Source organism: Bubalus kerabau, chromosome 22 (genome assembly GCF_029407905.1).
Source record: "Bubalus kerabau isolate K-KA32 ecotype Philippines breed swamp buffalo chromosome 22, PCC_UOA_SB_1v2, whole genome shotgun sequence".
Lineage (NCBI taxonomy): Eukaryota > Metazoa > Chordata > Mammalia > Artiodactyla > Bovidae > Bubalus > Bubalus kerabau.
In genome coordinates this window covers 24,433,194-24,452,639 of record NC_073645.1, presented here as the reverse complement: position 1 = coordinate 24,452,639, position 19,446 = coordinate 24,433,194, and the positions used below count along the sequence as shown (strand labels likewise).

Here is a 19,446-nt window from a genome sequence, read left to right as displayed (position 1 = left end):
TCAGCCCCTGGGACTGGCCCCCAGCCCACATACACAGGAGAGGTGGTGCAGTGAACTGTCCTGGCCCAAATCTCTCACAGTGCTTGCAGCCCTAGGGCCGGCAATAATCCTATCCCCATTCTGTCACCCTCTACTGAGGACTGGAGACCTACCTGAGTAGATGACTCAGCTGAGAGCAGGAACTAGGGGTAAAAGAGAGGTTCTCACCCACCTTGTTGTATAAATGGCTCCAAAGTTCACGATGGTGCCTGAAATGGGCAGTTCTCTAGCCAGGGGTGGGAGAGGTGAGAGACCTAAGGGTTGAGCAGGATGCTCAAGCCATGGGGAGAGGGGGTGGAGATCCTGGGGGGCAGCAGGGGCAGCATTTACACCCCTTCCCCAATCCCTGCTCTTCCTGTGCAGGCCTGGAGCACACACTCCTGAGAAGCAGCAGAGGTTGGGGGCTCCCAGTCCTTGAGACCCCGGTTGGCACAGAAGGCTCATGGAGCCCCAGGCGTGGGGGGCCCTCCTCTCGAGGGTCAGCAGGTTCCTTCCGGACCTGCAGGGCACCACTCCAATCTAGCCAGCATGGCACATGGTTTTGCAGTGGGCTTCAACCCGCTGGGTCTTGGAGACCTAAGCTCCAGCTCTCTGAGCTCCCTCTCCTCCCGAGGCCACCTGGGCAGCGAGTCGGGCTCCGCAACACGATATCTGCTGAGAAAGCAACGGCTGCTGAATGGGCCCCCCCGTGGAATCCGAGCCTCATCGCCCATGGGCCGAGTCATCCTCATCAACTCCCCTATTGAAGGTGGGGGCAGGGCCGGGAACTACCAGAGTGGGTAGGGGACAGCAGGCTTAAGTAGGTGAAGGGAGAGCCAGCGTGGGTGGGGAGTCCTAGGGATGCAGGGAGAGAGAGGGCCTCTGGTAACCCATAGATTCTTCCCCGTCTATCCTTTTCTCATCTTCAGACCGGTTTTTCAGTGTTGCAAGATAGTGGAGAGGTCAGAGCTGGGAGGTCTGGGCATGGAGGCGAAGAAGGGGTGTGTGGTATGCTAGCCCCCAAGTAAGCAAGGCCAAGTACTAAATTGGCCCCCTCCCTCCTGTGGACTCTTCCTTTTTCCAGGCTCATCTGAGTATGACTTTTGGGGGGTGGGACAGCATGGAGAAAGACATTCTTCATCAACCCACTCTTTGTGTGCCCAGCTCTATGCTGGGCTGTGGGAGTCAGTGTCCAGATGGGCAGACAGAACTAAAGGCTTCAGGTGTAGAGGATGGAGACAGAGGTAGACTGGAAGATGCTCCCTTAGCAAGAACGGGGAAGGATCGAGGGTCAGCACGGAGTCCCAGGTCTGGGCCCCGAGGGAGAGGGACACCTAATCTTATGCAGTTGCTTAGTGCTGTTTCATGGCACACCTATCTTATACCAGCTCTCATTAGGTCCTGAGGGGAACTTACAGGGAACTAAGTCTCAATTTTCACCTTCCAGAAATTTCCAGTGTAGCAGGGCTTGGAGACGGAGCCATGGTACCAGCTGGTAGTGGGGTAGAGATATCACAGGCAAGGTTGAAATGGAAAGTGTGGAATATGGCAGGTGGGCACTTAGGAGACAGCCTGGTGCAGTGACAGATGTGAGGTGACAAAAAGCCAGTGAACCAGGCAGGACCTTGCCTACCAGCAGGGGAGGGGGCCTCCCTGGGCATGGGCTTTCCCTGAGCAGAACCAGATAAGTATCTCCAGCTGCCCTCCTCTCTCAGCCAGCAGAGCTCCCCTGGCTGGCTCTCAGACTGGACCTTTCAGACCCTGCTCTTCCCTCTGACCTCACTGGGCCCCTCTGTCCCCTGCCCTGCCACAAGGGCAGGAGTGGAATATGCTGCTCAGAGAGCAGGCTTTCCCACGCCAGTGGCCCAGCATGCCCACCCCTGTCGTCCGCCACTCTGGCCTCACTTTCAGGTAAGCAGCAAGGCAGTATGTCATTCTGGACATGGAGCTGGAGTCCCCAGATGAACTAGGAGACACGGAGGAGCAGAAGGGAGGCACTGCAGTACAGCCCCTGCAAATCCCATCGTATTAGAATTACACCTATACCGATACACCTGTACCTCCCCCCGCATACTCCATGCTCGACTATGATGCACACTGTCCCTCAGAAGAGCCTCTTCCAGCAGTTCCATGAGTGCTCTCTCCCTCACCCCATGCCCCAGTCCAGTCAGGAGAGCAGCCTCCCTTAGCAATGATGGAAGGACTGGGGCATCAGTCCAACCAATTGGTCTGTCTGGGTTGGGAGCATGTGAGCTCAGAATTGTCCCCTCTACCTGAGCACAAACATCCCCCAACTCACCACAGGCTGGAGCCCCTCCCCCATGTTATTTTATATGTTATTCTTTAGACCCTTCCAGAGGCCTAACATAACTGATGAGGGAGACAAAGTAGAAAGGGGAACACTGCTACCCACATTGTCCTCGAGAGTTCCCACCAGCTCCTCAAACTCGTTGGGTCCCAGAGAAATGGCATTGTCTTTAATCTCAACCAGCCCCTTCTTCTTGCTCTCCTAACTCATTCATTTATTCATTATTCTGGTTATTATTTTATTCATCAAAAAAAGACTTAGCAGGGACTTCCCTGGAGATCCAGTGGTTAAGACTCCATGTTGCCACTGCAGAGGGCATGGGTTTGACCCCTAGTTGAGGAAATAAGATCCTACATGCTGTGCAGTGTGGCCAAAAAAAAATTTTTTTAAAGACTTAGCAAATATCAAGCACTGTGCAACATACTGGGGAATACCTTGGTGGAAAGAATTACTAAGTCCCTACCATGATTGACTTCCCTCGTGGCTCAGATGTTAAAGTGTCTGCCTACAATGCAGGGGACCCGGGTTCAATCCCTGGGTCGGGAATATCCTCTGGAGAAGGAAATGGCAATCCACTCCAGCACTCTTGCCTGGAAAATCCCATGGACAGAGGAGCATCTTAGGCTACAGTCCATGAGGTTGCAAAGAGTAGGACATGACTGAGCGACTTCAGTTTTTCACTTTACCACGATTGAGCTTATAGTCCAGTGAAAAGAGAGTGAGAATAAATAATATTACAAATGAACAAATTATGAGAAAGGATGGTAATAATCTTAAAGGTATTAATTTGGATGATAGGATAGAGTAGTGGTTATCAAACTTCAGAATACATCAGAATTGCCTGGGGGCTCGTGCAAAGATTACTGGATCCTGCACTCAGAGCATCTGATTCAGTGGGTCTGTGGTAAAACTCCAAATTCACATGTGTGATAATTTTCCAGGGGCTGCTGATGCTGATCTGGAGAGCTCACTTTGAGACTCCCTGGGAGGAGGGGGAGGGGCCTTTCTTCAGCAGGATCGCCCAGGAAGTCTTCTCTGAGAAAGTGGCACCCAAGCCAGGAGAACTGGAAATAGGAGGTGGCTTTACAAAGGCCTGGGCAATAGCACCTCAGGCAGAGGGAACACGGAAAGGACTGGCTGGTGAGAGGAACAGGGAGGAGGTCAGTGTGGCCCAAGGTCATGAGGCCAGGGAGGGTGGCCAGGGGTGAGTGTTGAGAGGTGGGCAGAAGGAAACCAGGGAGGGCCTTATTGGGCATGGAAGGAATGTGCAGCTCCTTCTAGAAGCCGGGGCAGGCATTGAGGTTTTTAATCAGGGCAAAGGCATGACTGTGTATAGAATGGATTAAAGGAGACAGAGGTGAAAGTGAGGAGATAGTGAGGCTGCTGGGTATCTGGAGAGATGCCTGGTGGCAGGGCTAGGGCACTGGAGGTAGAGAAACTTCCCTCCTCAGGGGCCCCAAGCTCCTAGGCTCGAAACCCAGATTTTGACATCCCCCTGGCCCAGGAAGCTGGCTCTCCGGGAGGGAATGAGGAGAAAGAGAATTGGAGGGCAGGAGAGCAAAAGTCTCCTTGTCTGGGCTGAGAAGGTCCTGGGACCTGTGCAGATAGAATCAGCTAGGAAGCCCCAGTGCCTCTCATGCCTCTGTCCTGCACTGTCCCTGACTGCAGGCTGCCCTTGGGGATTTCTTCCAGAGACACTCTGCTCCTGCACTGTAACTTGATTTCTCTTAGATCAAGTGTGTGTGTGTGTGTGTGTGTGTGTGTGATTTCCCCTCTCAAACACCTCTGAGTAAGCCTCACCCAAGAACTCTCACCTTCCCACCTGGGACCCAAGTTACCCCTCCAGTCCCCTCACTCTTCTCTAACCAGAAGACCACCTCTGAGCCTTTGCTCACTCCATCCCTTCATCAGTGCCTTTCCTTTCCCCTCCACCCACCCAAATCCCACCTTCCAAGAAGCCTTCCCCAATAGTTCTGGTCCCTAAAGTTGCCCTCCTCTGACTTTCCCTGTCTACTGATGGAGAGAACCACTTCTGTGCTCTAGGCACATGGTGGTGTTTTGGGTTTCTCTCCTCATGTAGTCAAATAGCTCCTAGAACCCTCCAGAACCCTCCAGAATCATAGAATCTACAAGGTAAAAGGAGCCTCAGGGATCCTTCCACAACATCCCAGACAGGGATTTACTATCAGCTTCTATGCCTCCAAATAATGAGGAATTCACTATCTTTCATGGAAAATTCATTCCATTGTCTGCCAGCTAAAGGTTTTAGAGAAAGTTTTCCCTTATTAAATCTCCTCCAAATAACTCCAGTGTGTGGGCTTGGTTCTGCCCTAGGGGTTACACAGACAAAAATATCTAATGCCTTTTATAGAATAGTTCTTCAACTATTTGAAGATAGGCTTGTCTCTGCTGTAAGCCAGAGAGCCCGGATTCCCTCGACTGTGCCTCATAGAATGGAATCTTTTTCATCCATCTGACTCTGAGTAGCAGGGTTTTTTAGAATTTGGCCTGTCCCAGTGAGTATGGGAAGCTTAGTAAGGATTACACACACACACACACACACACACACACACACACACACCCTACATTATAAAGGAAGGAAAACAGTGTCTTCCAGCATGGAGTTCTGTTCTGCCTGCTCCCACAGCCTTCCTGCCATGATCTCAAAATCACCCAGAGAGGACTCAGAAATTAGCTGCCTAATGGCCCCCGACTCCAATACTCTTGCCTGGGAAATCCCATGGACAGAGGAGCCTGGTAGGCTACAGTCCATGGGGCCGCTAAGAGTCAGACACGACTGAGCCACTTCACTTTCACTTTTCACTTTCATGCATTGGAGAAGGAAATGGCAACCCACTCCAGTGTTCTTGCCTGGAGAATCCCAGGGACAGGGGAGCCTGGTGGGCTGCCGTCTATGGGGTTGCACAGAGTAGGACACGACTGACGTGACTTAGCAGCAGCAGCAGCAGCCCACATTTAGGGTCCTGGGTGGCTGTGCCCAGCAACCCAGCCTTTGCAGGCCCTAAGTTAGGGTACTCAGGGACCCTCTGTGCCCAGAATGGGCAGGGGAGTCATGCCTGTGTCCCCACCGCCATCAGCCAACAGCGATGAAAGTGACATCATCCATGCAGTTCGAGTGGAGAAGAGTCCAGCTGGGAGGCTGGGGTTCAGTGTGCGGGGCGGCTCTGAGCACGGCCTGGGCATCTTCGTCAGCAAAGTGGAGGAGGGGAGCAGTGCAGGTGAGCGGGACCCCACGGGTGAAATCCTGGCTTAGGATGTGACCCCCCACTTCAGTGGTATGCGGAGCTGTTGGCAGGGATGAGAGGAGAGGACCCTCAGTTTTGGAGGGGCTGATCCAGTGGGGAGATGAAAGGGGCTAATGAATAGGTCCTTGGTCCGATGGGCTAATACTCAGACCCTACCTGGGGATCCCAATCTCATCGAAGAAGCTGTATCCCAGGAAGCTTCAGGGATGGGAGAGGCTCAGCCTCAACCTGGGGGACTTCTCCCCAGGGGCCCCTGCCCACCACCCCCTCCCCTGATACAGAGCAGGCTGGCTTGTGCGTGGGGGACAAGATCACCGAGGTGAATGGGCTGAGCCTGGAGAGCACCACAATGGGCAGCGCTGTGAAGGTGCTGACTGGCAGCAGCCGCCTGCACATGATGGTGAGACGCATGGGCCGCGTGCCGGGCATCAAGTTCTCCAAGGAGAAGACCACATGGTGAGCAGGCCTGGTCTCCACCCCCAGCCCAGCACCACCACCCAGAGCCATGGTGGGAGAGACCTAGAGTCCAGGGCTTCTGCTCTTCCCATCCCCTGGTACTGGAAACACAGGGATCTAATGGTCTGACCTTGAAATGAGAAAAGGCTGTGTCTTTCCCCCAGCCCTCCTCCCAACGCTGCTGTCTCAGACCCCAGTGACCCTGCCCCTCTATGCTGTAGCTGCCGCAGACCAGGAGACAGGGCAGTATGTCTCTCCCCAGCCCAGAGAGGATTTAAAATGGAGCCTGGCAGTTTCGTGTGTGCCTGCTAAGTCACTTCAGGGGTGTCTGACTCTTTGCCACCCCATGGACCACAGCTTGCCAGGCTTCTCTGTCCATGGGATTCTCCAGGCAAGAATACTGGAGTGGGTTGCTATACCCTCCTCCAGGGGTTCTTCCTGACCTGGTGATCAAACCCACGTCTCTCAGGTCTCCTGCATTGGCAGGCAGGCTCTTTACCACAAATGCCACCTGGAAAGCCCAAGCTGTTGCTGCCTTGGGCCTGAGGAAAATATAGTATCTCTCCCTCCTGGGCCTGGGGAGGATTTAAAATGGGGCTTGGCAGTTAGAACTGCTCAATAAAGAAAGATTTCCATGGTTTCCCTAACTTGATGAAATCTATGTCCCAGTGAAGATCTCAGGCCCCCCAGAGCAGTTCCTCCTTTCCTGTGCAATTGTCTTGGCTGCTGGGAGGAGAGGGGTGGGTGGTGGTGGATTGGGGCCCAGGCTGAGGGCCCCCTGTGATTGTCCAGGGTGGATGTGGTCAATCGGCGACTGGTGGTAGAAAAGTGCAGCTCAACACCCTCCGAAAGCAGCTCAGAGGACGGTGCACGGCGCATCGTCCACCTCTACACAACCTCCGATGACTTCTGCCTGGGCTTCAACATCCGCGGGGGCAAGGAGTTTGGCCTGGGCATCTACGTGTCCAAGTGAGACTGGGGCAGGGGATGAAACGGAGTCAGGCTGGGACCTGGGGGTACATCAGCAAGTGGATCCTGGCCAAAGACATGTCCCGGTGACCTAGGTTAGGGATAGGATCTGGAGAGGGGCTGGGGCTCCCCAGGAAGAGGGTCAAGGAGTTTGACCAGGTCATCCCTGTGTTCAAGTGAAGAGTCTGGAATGGGGGGTGAGGGAAGGCATCAGATTGCCCCTTTCCTGACCCCAGAGTGGACCACGGTGGACTGGCTGAGGAGAACGGCATCAAGGTGGGAGACCAGGTCCTGGCGGCCAACGGTGTCAGGTTTGACGACATCAGCCACAGCCAGGCCGTGGAGGTGCTGAAGGGTCAGACACACATCATGCTGACTGTCAAGGTGGGCAGGACTGTGGGAGTCAGGGAGAGGACAGACTCTAGGAAGGACTTCCCAGACCAGTCTAGCACTTAATGCTGCCCATTGCTGTGCAACTTGTGAATTTCCACAGCCTCCTGGGAGGCAAGGCAGGCATTGTCCTCATCTCTCTTCACAGAAGAAGGAACTGAGGCTCAGAAAGGCAAAGAAACTCAGGAATCAGTCATTTATACAGCTGATCAGTAGCAGGACCTGGTTTCAGCCTGCCCCCCCAACACCAGATGCAGTGGCCAGTGCCCCTTTGTATGAGTGGTGGTCTTGGAGGGTAAGGAGAAAATATCCTGCCCAGAAGGGGACGTGGTAGGACCAGGACCTGGATGGTGGGTGTCCTAGGGCACAGGGCAGGACAGAGATTGGATTTCAGGGGAGGTACCTGAATTCATTATTCATGTGGGTCTCACACTTGCCTAAGGATCAAGTCCTTCTCACCCTGGCTCCCACAGGAGGTGATGTCTTCCTCTCCCCAGGCCCCAACCCTGGCCCCTTCCCTGGTCCTCTCCTTTCTGAGCCTTCATCCTTCTCACCATTCAGTGCATCCTCTGCCATCCCCCCACCACCTCTATTTCCCACCTCTCCCACATGCCATTTGTCCCTTTCCTTCCTCTCAAATTATCCCAAACATTCCTCTTCTCCCACTCTGCCCTCATTCATTCACTCAATACTTTTGAATACCTACTATATGACAGCCATTGTGCCAGGTACTGGGCGACAACAGTGAAAAAGAGAGACGAGGTCTCTGCTGCTGGAGGGAAACAGACAGACTAGAGGCATGTGGATTGTGATTGCTGTTGCAAGGAAATTGATGGAGAGGTGGGATAGGGTAATCTGGGAAGGCCCTTTTAGCCAGGGGGATCTAAGGAGGAGACGCCTGAAGAGCTGGCCATAAGATGAGCTGAAGGAAGAGAATTCAGGCAGAAGACACAGCATGTGCAAAGCCCTAAAGTGTAGAGGAAGTTGGCACATTCAGAAATGAAGCGGCTGGTGTCGCTGGAATATGATAAGCTCAGAGCAGAGTAATTGGGTTGAAAAGTTGACTCCTATCCTATTGCTCCCGTATTCTTACCCTCCCTTCCCACTCCCTGCTCACTCACTCCCCTCTGCCCTCCTATCTCCACCATACCCTCCCCAGGAGACCGGCCGGTACCCTGCCTACAAGGAGATGGTCTCTGAGTACTGTTGGCTGGACCGACGTAAGTTCCCAGCTCCCCGAGGTTGGAGGGAAAGGGCCCTAAAGTGGAACTGGGATCTCTGAAGAATAAGTGGGAGGGGCACCAAAATCTCCTCAGGACTCCTGTCTCTGGGCTCCTCTCTAAGAAGTTGCAGGTTCTGATCCAGGCTCTCCTGGGGGCAAGTCTGGGGGTGGTTGGAGAAGTGCCTTGCCTAAGGTCCCGCAACCAGTTAGCAGGACTGCTGAGTAGTGGCTGGTTCCCGAGACCCCATGCTCACAACCTTGCTGCTGCCCAGCACTCCCACTCCAAGCTCATGAGTGGTCTGCAGCCCCGGCAGGGCCCCAGAGTCACCCGGCCAGACCTCTGAGATGTCCCTGCCCTCCCCACTGCCTGCAGTGAGCAACGGGGTGCTGCAGCAGCTGTCCCCCACCTCGGAGAGCAGCTCCAGCGTCTCCTCCTTCACCTCCAGTGCCCCCTACAGCTCAGCCGAGGGCTCCCTGCCCTCGGACCGCATGGATGTCTGCCTGGGGCCTGAGGAGCCCGGCAGCTGGGGCCCGGGCTGGGGGCGGGCGGACACAGCCATGCAGACGGAGCCCGACGCGGGGAGCCTCGTGGAGACCTGGTGCAGTGTGCGGCCCACAGTCATCCTCAGGGACACCGCCATCCGTTCCAACGACCCGCCACCCACCCGCCACCTTGACTCTGCGCTCTCTGAGTCCCCCAAGACTGCTCTGTTGCTGGCCCTCAGCCGACCCCGGCCCCCCATCACCCGCTCCCAGAGCCACCTGACCTTGTGGGGTACGTGGGGGACAGGTTGCTGCTGCTCCCCCCAAAAGCTCTGGGTCCAAAATCTGTCTTGCACCCTGTCCTGGGCCCCAAACTTTCCTTTGCACCAGGCTTTGCCCAGCCACAGCTCCAGAACACACTCAGATCCTGCTTTGGGTTCCATTTTAAACTAGTCCTGGGACCCAAACCAGCCCTAACCAGACCCTCCATCCTTAGGTTCCCAGACCTGTCCACACACACACACACACACACACATACATACATACACACAGTCCTCACATAGTTGGAGCTGTGGGTGGAGGAGGGGTGGGAAGTTGGAAGAGGAACCCCATCCCCATCTTCATCCCCACCTCCCCACACAGCTGCAGATCCTGTCTGCCCCCAACTCTCCCTTCTCTCTGCCCTTCCCCACACCCCTGCCCCTAGTCCTTCCCTTCTGCCCACCCCTCCCTCCTGTCTACAGAGGAGAAGAAGCAGCGGAGGAAGGAGAAGTCAGGGTCCCCTGGGGAGAAGGGGGCCCTGCAGCGCTCCAAGACCCTGATGAACCTCTTCTTCAAGGGAGGATGGCAGGGGCGGCTGGCAGGGGATGGGCACAGAGAGGCCTGGACGCTGGACAGCAGGAGCCCAGCCAAGCCCCGCCCTCGCCTGGACCTGGAGAAAGGTAGGTACATGGGTCAGATGGGAGGACAGAGGAAAAGTCGACTTCCTATTCCACAGCTCTGAGTCTAAATCCCACACTGCCTCATCCCAGCTGTGGGCCACCACCTTGCCCTGCAAGCCACAGGAGTAAAATAGGAGTAATAATACCTGTTGGTGCTAGTGGTAAAGAACCTGCCTGCCAATGCAGGAGATATGGGTTAGATCCCTGGGTCGGGAAGATCCCCTGGGAAAGAAAATGGCAACCCACTCTAGTATTCTTGCTTGGGAAATCCCATTGACAGAGGAGCCTGGTGGTCTACGGTCCACAGGGTTGCAAAGAATCCGACACGACTGAAGCAACTTAGCACACACACACGCAATACTATTTCTTTAGGAATAATGATGAATCAGTGAATCAGTGTATGTTAATCACTTAGTACATGGTCTGACATACAGTAGGTGCTCAGAATATGTAGTGGTCTTTGTTGTACTGCCTCATCTTCCCATTTTACAGATGGGAAAACTGATGAGTCACAGCACAGACAAGAAGACCTTGGGTCAGATGCCCATGCTCTTGGTGCTCTTGGGAGTCAGGGCACTCCTTTCCTAGAGCATTTGGCTTCATCTCCCCTGGCCAGAGCTCCACAGGCTCTAGCCAGTTCTATTTTTTTATTTTATTTTTATTTATTTATTTTACTTTACAATATTGTATTGGTTTTGCCATACATTGACATGAATCTGCCATGGGTGTACATGTGTTCCCCATCCTGAACCCCCCTCCCACCTCCCTTCCCATCCCATCCCTCTGGGTCATCCCAGTGCACCAGCCCCGAGTACCCTGTATCATGGATCAAACCTGAACTGGCTCTAGCCAGTTAGAGCAAGGCCATTTCTAGAGCAAGGCCTTTTCTAAATCAAGGCCCAGGCAGGAGGGCCTAGACAGGCTTCACTCATGTTAAAGGCTTCCTGAGGACTCTTCCAGAGAGCATCTCTTCTCTCTGGTGAGATTCAAAGGCTGGACCAAAAGTGAATAAGTTGAGACTCTTGGGGTTGTCTGTGAGAAAAACTTAATTGAAGCTAGCTTTAAAAAGCACTTCTTGGTTCAGCTATGGATGTAAACTGGGTCTAAAGGTTTAAACAGTCTCCTCAGCCACCTGCACTCTTCATCTTTTGGTTCCTCTTTCCCCTGGTTTGTCTTCATCATCTTGCTGGCTTTGCCATTTGAAGGTAAGAAGGCCACTGTCACTTAGCAACCCGGGGGAAAGAGCCTCTCCTTAAATAGTTCCAGATGATGTCTCAGGCTCTGGTTGGCCCAGCTGGGATCACATGCCCAACACATCACTTGTGACCTGGGAGAGAGAGAGGGTGCTTTCATTGGCCAGCCTGGGGTCATGTGTCCACCCTGGAGTACAGGGACTGAGAATGCTGGGGGTGGGGGATGGGATGGATCCCCTGGTGAAATCAGGGTGCTGTTTCTAGAAGGGAGAGTGAATGTTGGGTAGGCAAAAAGGGCCTGGGCCCTGCCCCTGCCTGGGTCTCATGGGAGAGACAATCCCTTCAAATCAGGGCAGTCTAACCCCCTCCCTAAACTCATCTCTCTTTTCACAGCCCCCAGGGCCCTTCTCTCTCCTGGTTCTCTTCCCAGTTCTCTGGCTACTCCTCTCCCTCCTTCAAAGGCTCCTCTTTTTCTCTCTGTGCCCTGAAGGTAGGTGATTTGCCCTTGGGGTTCTTCCATCCATTCATGTGCTTTCCAATGGACCTCTATGAGCAGGGCACACGCTGTGCCCTCTCTTGATCCAAAGCCTTTACTAACTCCCCACTGCCTGTGAATGAAGCTACTGGCCTGACCTTGGCCTTCAAGACCCACCTCAATAGCCTGGCCTCTTGCTTCCCAGTCATACCGCATTCCAGCCTTGAACTCTCCATTCCAGCCCACGATCCTGCCAGTTCTGAGTCCCCAACCCCCATTTTCAGATGGGAGACCAGGGCTACAACTGAGCCTCTTTCTTCTTCTTAGCAGGGGGAGTGGGGCCCGTGCAGAAGTTTGTCACCTGGAGGCTGAGATGTGGTAATGCTTGCTTCCCCCACTCTGAGCCTGGTCTACAATAGAGCTGCAGATGGGGTGCATGTTGGGGGTGCTAAGGGACTTTGGGCTAAACTCATGGTTAAGCATGGGGTATCAGACAGATTGAGAGGTGCACATTAGGGGCAACTAAAAGAATTGGACTATGCTTTCTAGGAATATAGGGTTACACATAGATATTAGGGTGCATTTTTTGAGGACTTGGAGCCTAAGCTGGGACTCCCAAAGACAGATTTTTGGGGAGATGAGGGAGGGGGCCTTGCTAGAACTCCAATGGGGACAGACTAGTAGGACAGTACATATTCAGGGGGCCCAGGGGCTCTGGGCCAGGGCTCAACTAAGGAGCATACTGGGCTAGGGGTCTGGGATGGGGGCTGAAAGGCCTGAATTGGAACTCCAGTGATAGGCAGATTGCTGTGGGAGACCATGGTGGGGAATATCCGGGCTAGGCTGGGATTCCACCTGAGGAACCTGGGACCCTTAGCCAGTCTATTCTGGAGTCTGACCCCACTGAGGGGAGTCCCTGCCTTGGCTTATGATGGCTTCTGTTTCCTTCATTGTATCCTTTTGCTCCCGCCCTGCAGACCGGGAGAGGGGTTGGGCTCTGCTCTCTGCCAGGTCTGGGAGCCCCTCCAGCCACCTGCCCAATGTGGATGAGCGGGTGCAGGCCTGGGAGAGCCGTCGGCCCCTGATTCAGGACCTGGCCCGGCGATTGCTGACCGATGATGAGGTGCTGGCTGTCACCCGCCACTGCGCCCGGGTGAGCCACCAGCCCACTCTCAGCCCCAGTACTTGGTCACTCAGTCACCCAACCCCTCACTCATTCAGGCCACTATCTGCTGGCCAGTATCTGGGTTTAACACTGTGACCCCACTGGTAAGTAAAGCAGAAGTCACCCCTCTGACATGGTTGCTCAGGAGTGCACACAGACACATGGACGCACACACTGAGTTCACAGTCAGGAAGGAAAGATAGATAGTAACTAGAACCTAAACACCCATAGAGACAAATCATGTGAAGTATTATGAAGGAAAAGGACATGAGAAAATAACCTGAGGCACAAACTAGATGGTGTGGTCTGGGAGGGCCTCCCAGAGGAAGTAATATTTAAGCTGAGGAGAGAAGAAGGCAGACCAGACAGGTGATGAGTTTGGGACCTCAGTCCCTGCAGTCACCTGCTCTGTTTTCTGTTCTCTTCTAAACCTCAGCCTTCCCCAGCTCATGGCTCCTTCCACTTCTGGGTCAGCCGTCAGGCCTGGCCTCTCCCCTGTTACCCAAGTAAGTAATCTTTTGTTCTCCCAACATACCCCAAACCTCCCTCAATATCTACACTGTTTCTCACTGTTCCTTTCTACTTCAGCCAGAAGCAGAGGTTCCCACCGTAGGGTCAAGGATAGATTTGAGGGAGTCTTTGTAGCCTGAATGTTGGGGAGACTGTAAGAGGCACAGGTCACCCCCTCCAGGAGAACTGGAAGTCCCTCTCCTATCCTTCTGTCTCAGGAAGCCCCAGGTTTCCTGTGATGGGTTCCCTTATCTGCATCTGCATCAGTGCATGCATGATCCTCTGTACCAGGGCAAACGGAAGAGTTTCAGGAAATTGTTTGTGGTTCCCCCCCCACACTCCCTCACCTTGGTCAGGGTGGGGCTGTGTTATGTCTGTGTGATGTGTACATTTGTTTATCTGGGTTTGTGTTGACTTAACTACATGATTTGGGCTTCCCTGTTGGCTCAGTGGTGAAGAATCCAGCCGCCAATGCAGGAGACACAGGTTCCATCCCTGGGTCAGGAAGGTCCCCTGGAGAAGGAAATGGCAACCCACAGCAGTGTTCTTGCTGGGAAATCCCCAGGACAGAGGAGCATGGCAGGCTACAATCCATGGGGTCGCAGAGTCGAGACTTTAGGGACTAAACAACACTGTATGATTGTATCTGTGTGCATGTCACCTGGAGACTGAGGCACCGTAATACATGCATCCTTTTCCCAATGCTTGGTTTACAGCAGAGCTACATATGGAGATGCATGTTGGGGGCAGCTAAAGGCCTTTGGGCTAAATTCACTTGAGTGTCATGCTCAGCTTAGACTGCCAAGTGGGGCTGAGTATACCGTCTTTGTAAGCCTGCGACTCTGGGCTCTGGCCACCAGGTGGAGCTCTGTGTCAGTTTCTTTGGATGCTGTTCCCCCATCCCTGGGCTCCTCCCACCGTGCCCAGACCAGGAAGGCCTCTCCCAGAGCCCCGTAGCACCTAGGGAGCAATGCCCACCACCCAAGTCTGACCCAAGCCCCACCCATACCAAGAGATCAGACCTTTGGGGTAGTGTCCTGGCTGGAATGATTAGTAAAGCTCCCTTAGATGTGTGGTCCTGAACCCAAAGCCTCCCTTCTATCTCCCACTCTGAGCCATCTCCCCATCTCCTGACCAGGCATTATAAACTACCTCTCTGATCACTTTACAAACTCTCCAAAGCCCCTTGCAGCCTCTTGTCTTTGGCAGAATAGAGTACAAGTTCCTTATCCTCACATTCAAGGCGCTCCCTGATTTGACTCCCCAGCTCACTAACCTCTGCTTTCCCATGGTCACCATATCATCTTCCCCGGGTATAACATGTAACGGGATTTATACAGGTTACGACTGCGCAACTCTAGGAGCACCACCTGCACTGTAGTCCCAACCCGCACAGCCTATATGGAGGCCCCTTCATGTACCCTGTGTGTGCGTGTGTGTGTGTCCTCTGTCCATGGAATTCTCCAGACAAGAACACTGGAGTGGGTTGCCATGCCCTCCTCCTGGGGATCTTCCTGACCCAAGGATCAAACCCCCATGTCCTGCGTTTTCTGCATTGCAGGCGGATTTTTTACCCACTGAGCCATAGGGGAAGCCCTGTTAAACTTCTATGAACCCATTACTCCACACCACCCTTTCTTCTCAACTTTCTTGTATTTCTTTCATTTATCCGTAAGAGTCAGTGTAAATGCCACCACCTCCGTGAGGCTTACTCTGATCTTCCCAGCCCGCTCTGAGGCGCCCTCTGTGCCGTCGCCAGCGGTTTGTAGTTTGCTGGGGTTGGTGGCTCTCTGTCCTTGTGCCCCTACTGCCCAGTACAGGACCTGGCACTTAGTGGATGCTGAATGCAGGATTGTGGACTTGAAGTGTGTGCACATATGTCATTGGTTCTTTGCCATTACGTGTATCTCTCTCCAGACAAAAGGGGGTGTATTGTCGTCAGTATGTGTATGTGTCAGTCCCTGCAACTTTGTGTGTGGTTCATTTCCAGCTATTTATGAATGTCTCGCTCTGGCCACCAGGGTGTGCTGTTTCCCAGTGTCCTGTGCTTGCCAGGGATGCTCTGTGTGTGTCTGTCGTGGCACTAGGGGGCGGTGTGCTATCCAAGTTGGGTGACTCCCAGTATTCAGTTTGTCAGTTTGCGACGGTGGGGTGTGGCTGGAGGCATCCGGGCAGTGCCAGGCAGAAATGCCTCCACTGCCCTGGCTAAAGACTGGAGAGACTTTCTATAGGGCCACTCCTTCCCCAAACTCCCCATTCCAGCCTTGAACAAAGCCTAATTTGTCGGTCTGTATGCAGACACAAGCTGGGACAGCCAGGCACACAGCCTAGCCTCTGGCTCAAATTCCTTCCTTCAGCCTGGGAGGTGGGGGTGGGGAGGAGAGTCCACTCCCTGCATATCCTTTTCCGGTACAATAGTAGGTAGGAGCCAGATTTCTCAATTTTCAATTTCTCTTCACACTTCCTCATCTGTGTGGCCTGGGGCAAAGTCCTCTCTGAGCCTCAGTTCCCTCATCTGTAAAACAGGAATAAATGATGTCACCTCTCAAAGTGGGAGACCATGTGTAAAAGGCCTAGAAAAAGGCCCAAAGCTGTTACTGGTGTTGCTGTTACCGCTCTGCCATTATTATTGCACGTTCCACCCAGTCACTGAGTAAGACCATCCTGTGGACAGCCCGGGCCTGGGGGAGAAGCTTTCCTAAACATAGGGACCCCCGCATGCCCAGGCATGCCCCCTTACCGGGCTCTGGAGGTCCCTGCTGCTATCTGACCTGTGGTGCCTCTCTCTGCAGTACGTGCACGAGGGCGGCGTGGAGGACCTAGTGAGGCCCCTGCTGGCCATTCTGGACAGGCCGGCAAAGCTGCTGCTGCTGAGGGACATCAGGTGGGGAGGGCTTGGGGGCAGGGAGGGGACCCCCGATATCTACCCTAACCTCTCCAGGGTGGAAGCCCCTCCAGGCCCCCCTGGAACTGAGCCCTGCCCACACCTCATCTCTTACCCTCCCCCAGGAGTGTGGTGGCCCCCACAGACCTGGGTCGCTTCGACAGCATGGTGATGCCTGTGGAGCTGGAGGCTTTTGAGGCCCTCAAGAGTCAGGCAGGTCAGCAGCCAGGGGGCAGGACTGAGGCTCCTGGGCCCTAAGTGGGGCTGGGGGTGGGGGGCCTCCCAGGGGAGAGGGGCAGAGATGCCTGGGCCCTTTCAGCTGTGTCCCTCAGGGAGCCTCATTCCTAACCTGCTCTCCTCTCCAACCAGTTCGGCCTCCTGCCTTGAGACCCACCCGACAAGACACACTACCCAAGCGTCACCTCATCACCCCCGTGCCTGGTCAGTCAGAGTCCCAGAGCACAGGGAGGGGACACACCCCAGGGGGACTCGGGAAGGGAAAATGGGCGTTCCATCCCTGTTCCCACATAGGACTTCGTGGCTTCAGAGATACGTGTGGTGTGGTTCCCTGAAGGGAATCCCTCATCTGCCAGGACCATTTTTATCACGTCCACTAACCATCTGTACTATTATTTACTTACTAATTGGTTTTAAAACCCACTCACTTGTTAAATCATCTCATTCTATGCAATAATCTCTGAGAAGTTACCAGCTTGGTGTGGGAGTCAAATTTTTACTCAGACATGATAAGATAAAACTGTAACTATTCCAATAGAAAGTATTAAAATACTCTTGCAATAGAGCTGGGGCAGTGTCGTAACACTGCCGTAAGAGCACCCCCAGGTCTCCCTACCCCCACGCGGTGAGGACTGGGCTCTGGCCAGGCAGTTTGGGCTGTTGAGGAGAGGGCGGCCTGACCTTGGCCCTCTTCCCCAGACAGTCGTGGTGGCTTCTACCTGCTTCCTGTGAATGGCTTCTCAGAAGAGGAAGATGATGGGGAGCTGAGGGAGCGGCTGGGGGGCCTCCAGGTCTCCCTGGGTGCCTCTGCCCTCTGCCACCCTCATAAAGGGATCCCCCCTCTCCAAGACGTGCCAGTAGATGCCTTCGCCCCACGCCGAAGTGCCTGCACACCCCCTCCTCAGCCACCTCCCGTGGCTCCCCGGCCCCCGAGGCCTAACTGGCTGCTGACCGAACCGTTGACCCTAGAGGACCCTCGGCAGAGCCGGAGCCAGGGCCCAGCCCAGAGCCGCAGCCGTAGCCGTAGCCGCAGCCGGGGCCGAGTCAAGTCCCCCGGCCGCAGGCGTTCGCCATCCCCGGCACCCATCCCCACTCCCAGCACAGCCAATGGGCGCTACCACAAGCCTCGGAAAGCCAGGCCCCCTCTGCCACGACCTATGGATGGGCAGGTGGCCAAGGCAGGGGGCAGTCAAGGGCCCTCTGAGAATGGAACTGGCAGGACAGCTGAGGAGACAGCCACGAAGGTCCCTAGTGGGGAGCTGAGGACCGTCACGCTGTCCAAGATGAAACAGTCTTTGGGTGAGTCCCGGCAGGACTGGGCCTGGTGGGGGGTGAGGGCTCAGGTGTGGGTGAGGTTGGTGGGCTTGGTTTTGGGGTGTGACTTGGGGACCTGGGACAAGGGAAAGAATCAGGGTATAGTTGGGAAGGTCTAAATTTGGGAGGCTTAGGGTTAGAGTGAGTTGAGGATGGAGTAGTAGTAGAATCTGGGGGTTGGCTTGGGGGCCTCTCTATTTGGGGATGGGTCCTAGGTTCTCCAGGGAGCTCTAGGCTTTAGGCGTGTGGCTGCACTGTCATCCAGGATTTCTCCCTCTCACTAGGTATCAGCATTTCTGGGGGCATTGAGTCCAAGGTACAGCCCATGGTGAAGATAGAAAAGATCTTCCCCGGGGGCGCCGCCTTCCTCAGCGGGGCCCTTCAGGTGGGTGAAGGGCACCCAGACCCACTCTTTAGGCCCAGATCTGAATTCTGGCAGGGGGCAGGACCAGTGCATGCTCATCTCCCAGCCAGACATGTGTCGACTAGGTCGTGGGAGGAGGCTTGGAGCAGGGGGTTAACCTGCAGGTTGAGCAGACCTAGGGGAAAATCTGTGCCCTTATGCCAGCCTGGGCCTGAGGGTGGCCCATCCTGTTCCACCCCTAGCCCCAAGGGACAAAAGGCCATTGTCTGTGCCCCACCCTGCCCCCATCGGGCTCCGGGCACAAAAGTCCCATTGTCCATCCCCTCCGCCCAGTTGGGGAGGAGTGTCCCAGCTGGTGGAGGTGAGAGGTTGGGGGTGGGGTGGGGTTGACCTGAGGAGGGAGGTCTGTGATTCTCCCACCCCCATCCCAGGCTGGCTTCGAGCTTGTGGCTGTGGATGGAGAGAGCCTGGAGCAGGTGACGCACCAGCGGGCAGTAGATACCATCCGCCGGGCTTATCGAAACAAGGCTCGGGAGCCCATGGAGCTTGTGGTCAGGGTCCCCAAGCCTGGCCCACTGCCCTTGCCCTCTGACTCATCAGCCCTCAATGAACAGCGGCTTCCTGCTGACCATTCCCCTGCCCACTGACCCCTTGATGGCACTCCAGCTGCCTCCCAGAACTTTCCATTAATGCCCTTCCCACCCAAACCCAGACCCCTCCTGCTGACGCCGGGCTTCTCCAGCTGACCCCAAGCCCAGGCCTCTCTCCAAGCCTCCTGTCTCCTGATACTAATTCCAGGTTCTCCCCAGTTATCCCATAACTCTTTCCACTGACCTCGGAGAATCCTCCTGCCATCCCCTAGACCTTACCTACTAACCTCTTCAGGCTTCAGGAACCTCCCACTCCTGCCTGCCTTGCCTTCTCCACACAGGTGGCTCAGATCCCCTCCCTCGCGTCTCCCTCCCCAGTTGTCACTAAGGCTCTACCTGTTCCAGATAAACTCAGTGTCAAGGACAAGGTGCTACTGGGTAGCCGTGTCACCAGCTCACTGCCCCCAACTTCCCAGGACAGGAAGGGGACACCCAGGGTCTGGAGTTGGGGATTGGTATGCACTTTCTCATGATTCCCTGAAGCAGTGAGGGACAGGGACTTTCAGAGATGGCCCTCAACGGGGTCACCACATCCAGCCCCCAGCCCCAAGCAGTATTCTGTTCAAGGGAGAGGAAGGTCTTTTCTAGTTTCTCAAACCCT

The 19,446-nt window shown here is 54.8% G+C and overlaps 1 protein-coding gene across 1 annotated transcript; it reads left to right on the top strand.

The window, feature by feature from the left end:
- Nucleotides 1–567: 567 nt before the first annotated feature.
- On the top strand, nt 568–19,015 carry PDZD7 (PDZ domain containing 7). The gene is given in 17 exon segments (XM_055561086.1): nt 568–787; nt 5,425–5,565; nt 5,874–6,048; nt 6,841–7,017; nt 7,254–7,401; nt 8,567–8,627; nt 9,003–9,404; nt 9,856–10,053; nt 12,049–12,099; nt 12,699–12,874; nt 16,189–16,280; nt 16,406–16,497; nt 16,650–16,721; nt 17,217–17,816; nt 18,116–18,216; nt 18,627–18,884; nt 18,887–19,015. Coding segments are annotated over 17 exon segments (3,093 nt in total).
- Nucleotides 19,016–19,446: the final 431 nt, after the last annotated feature.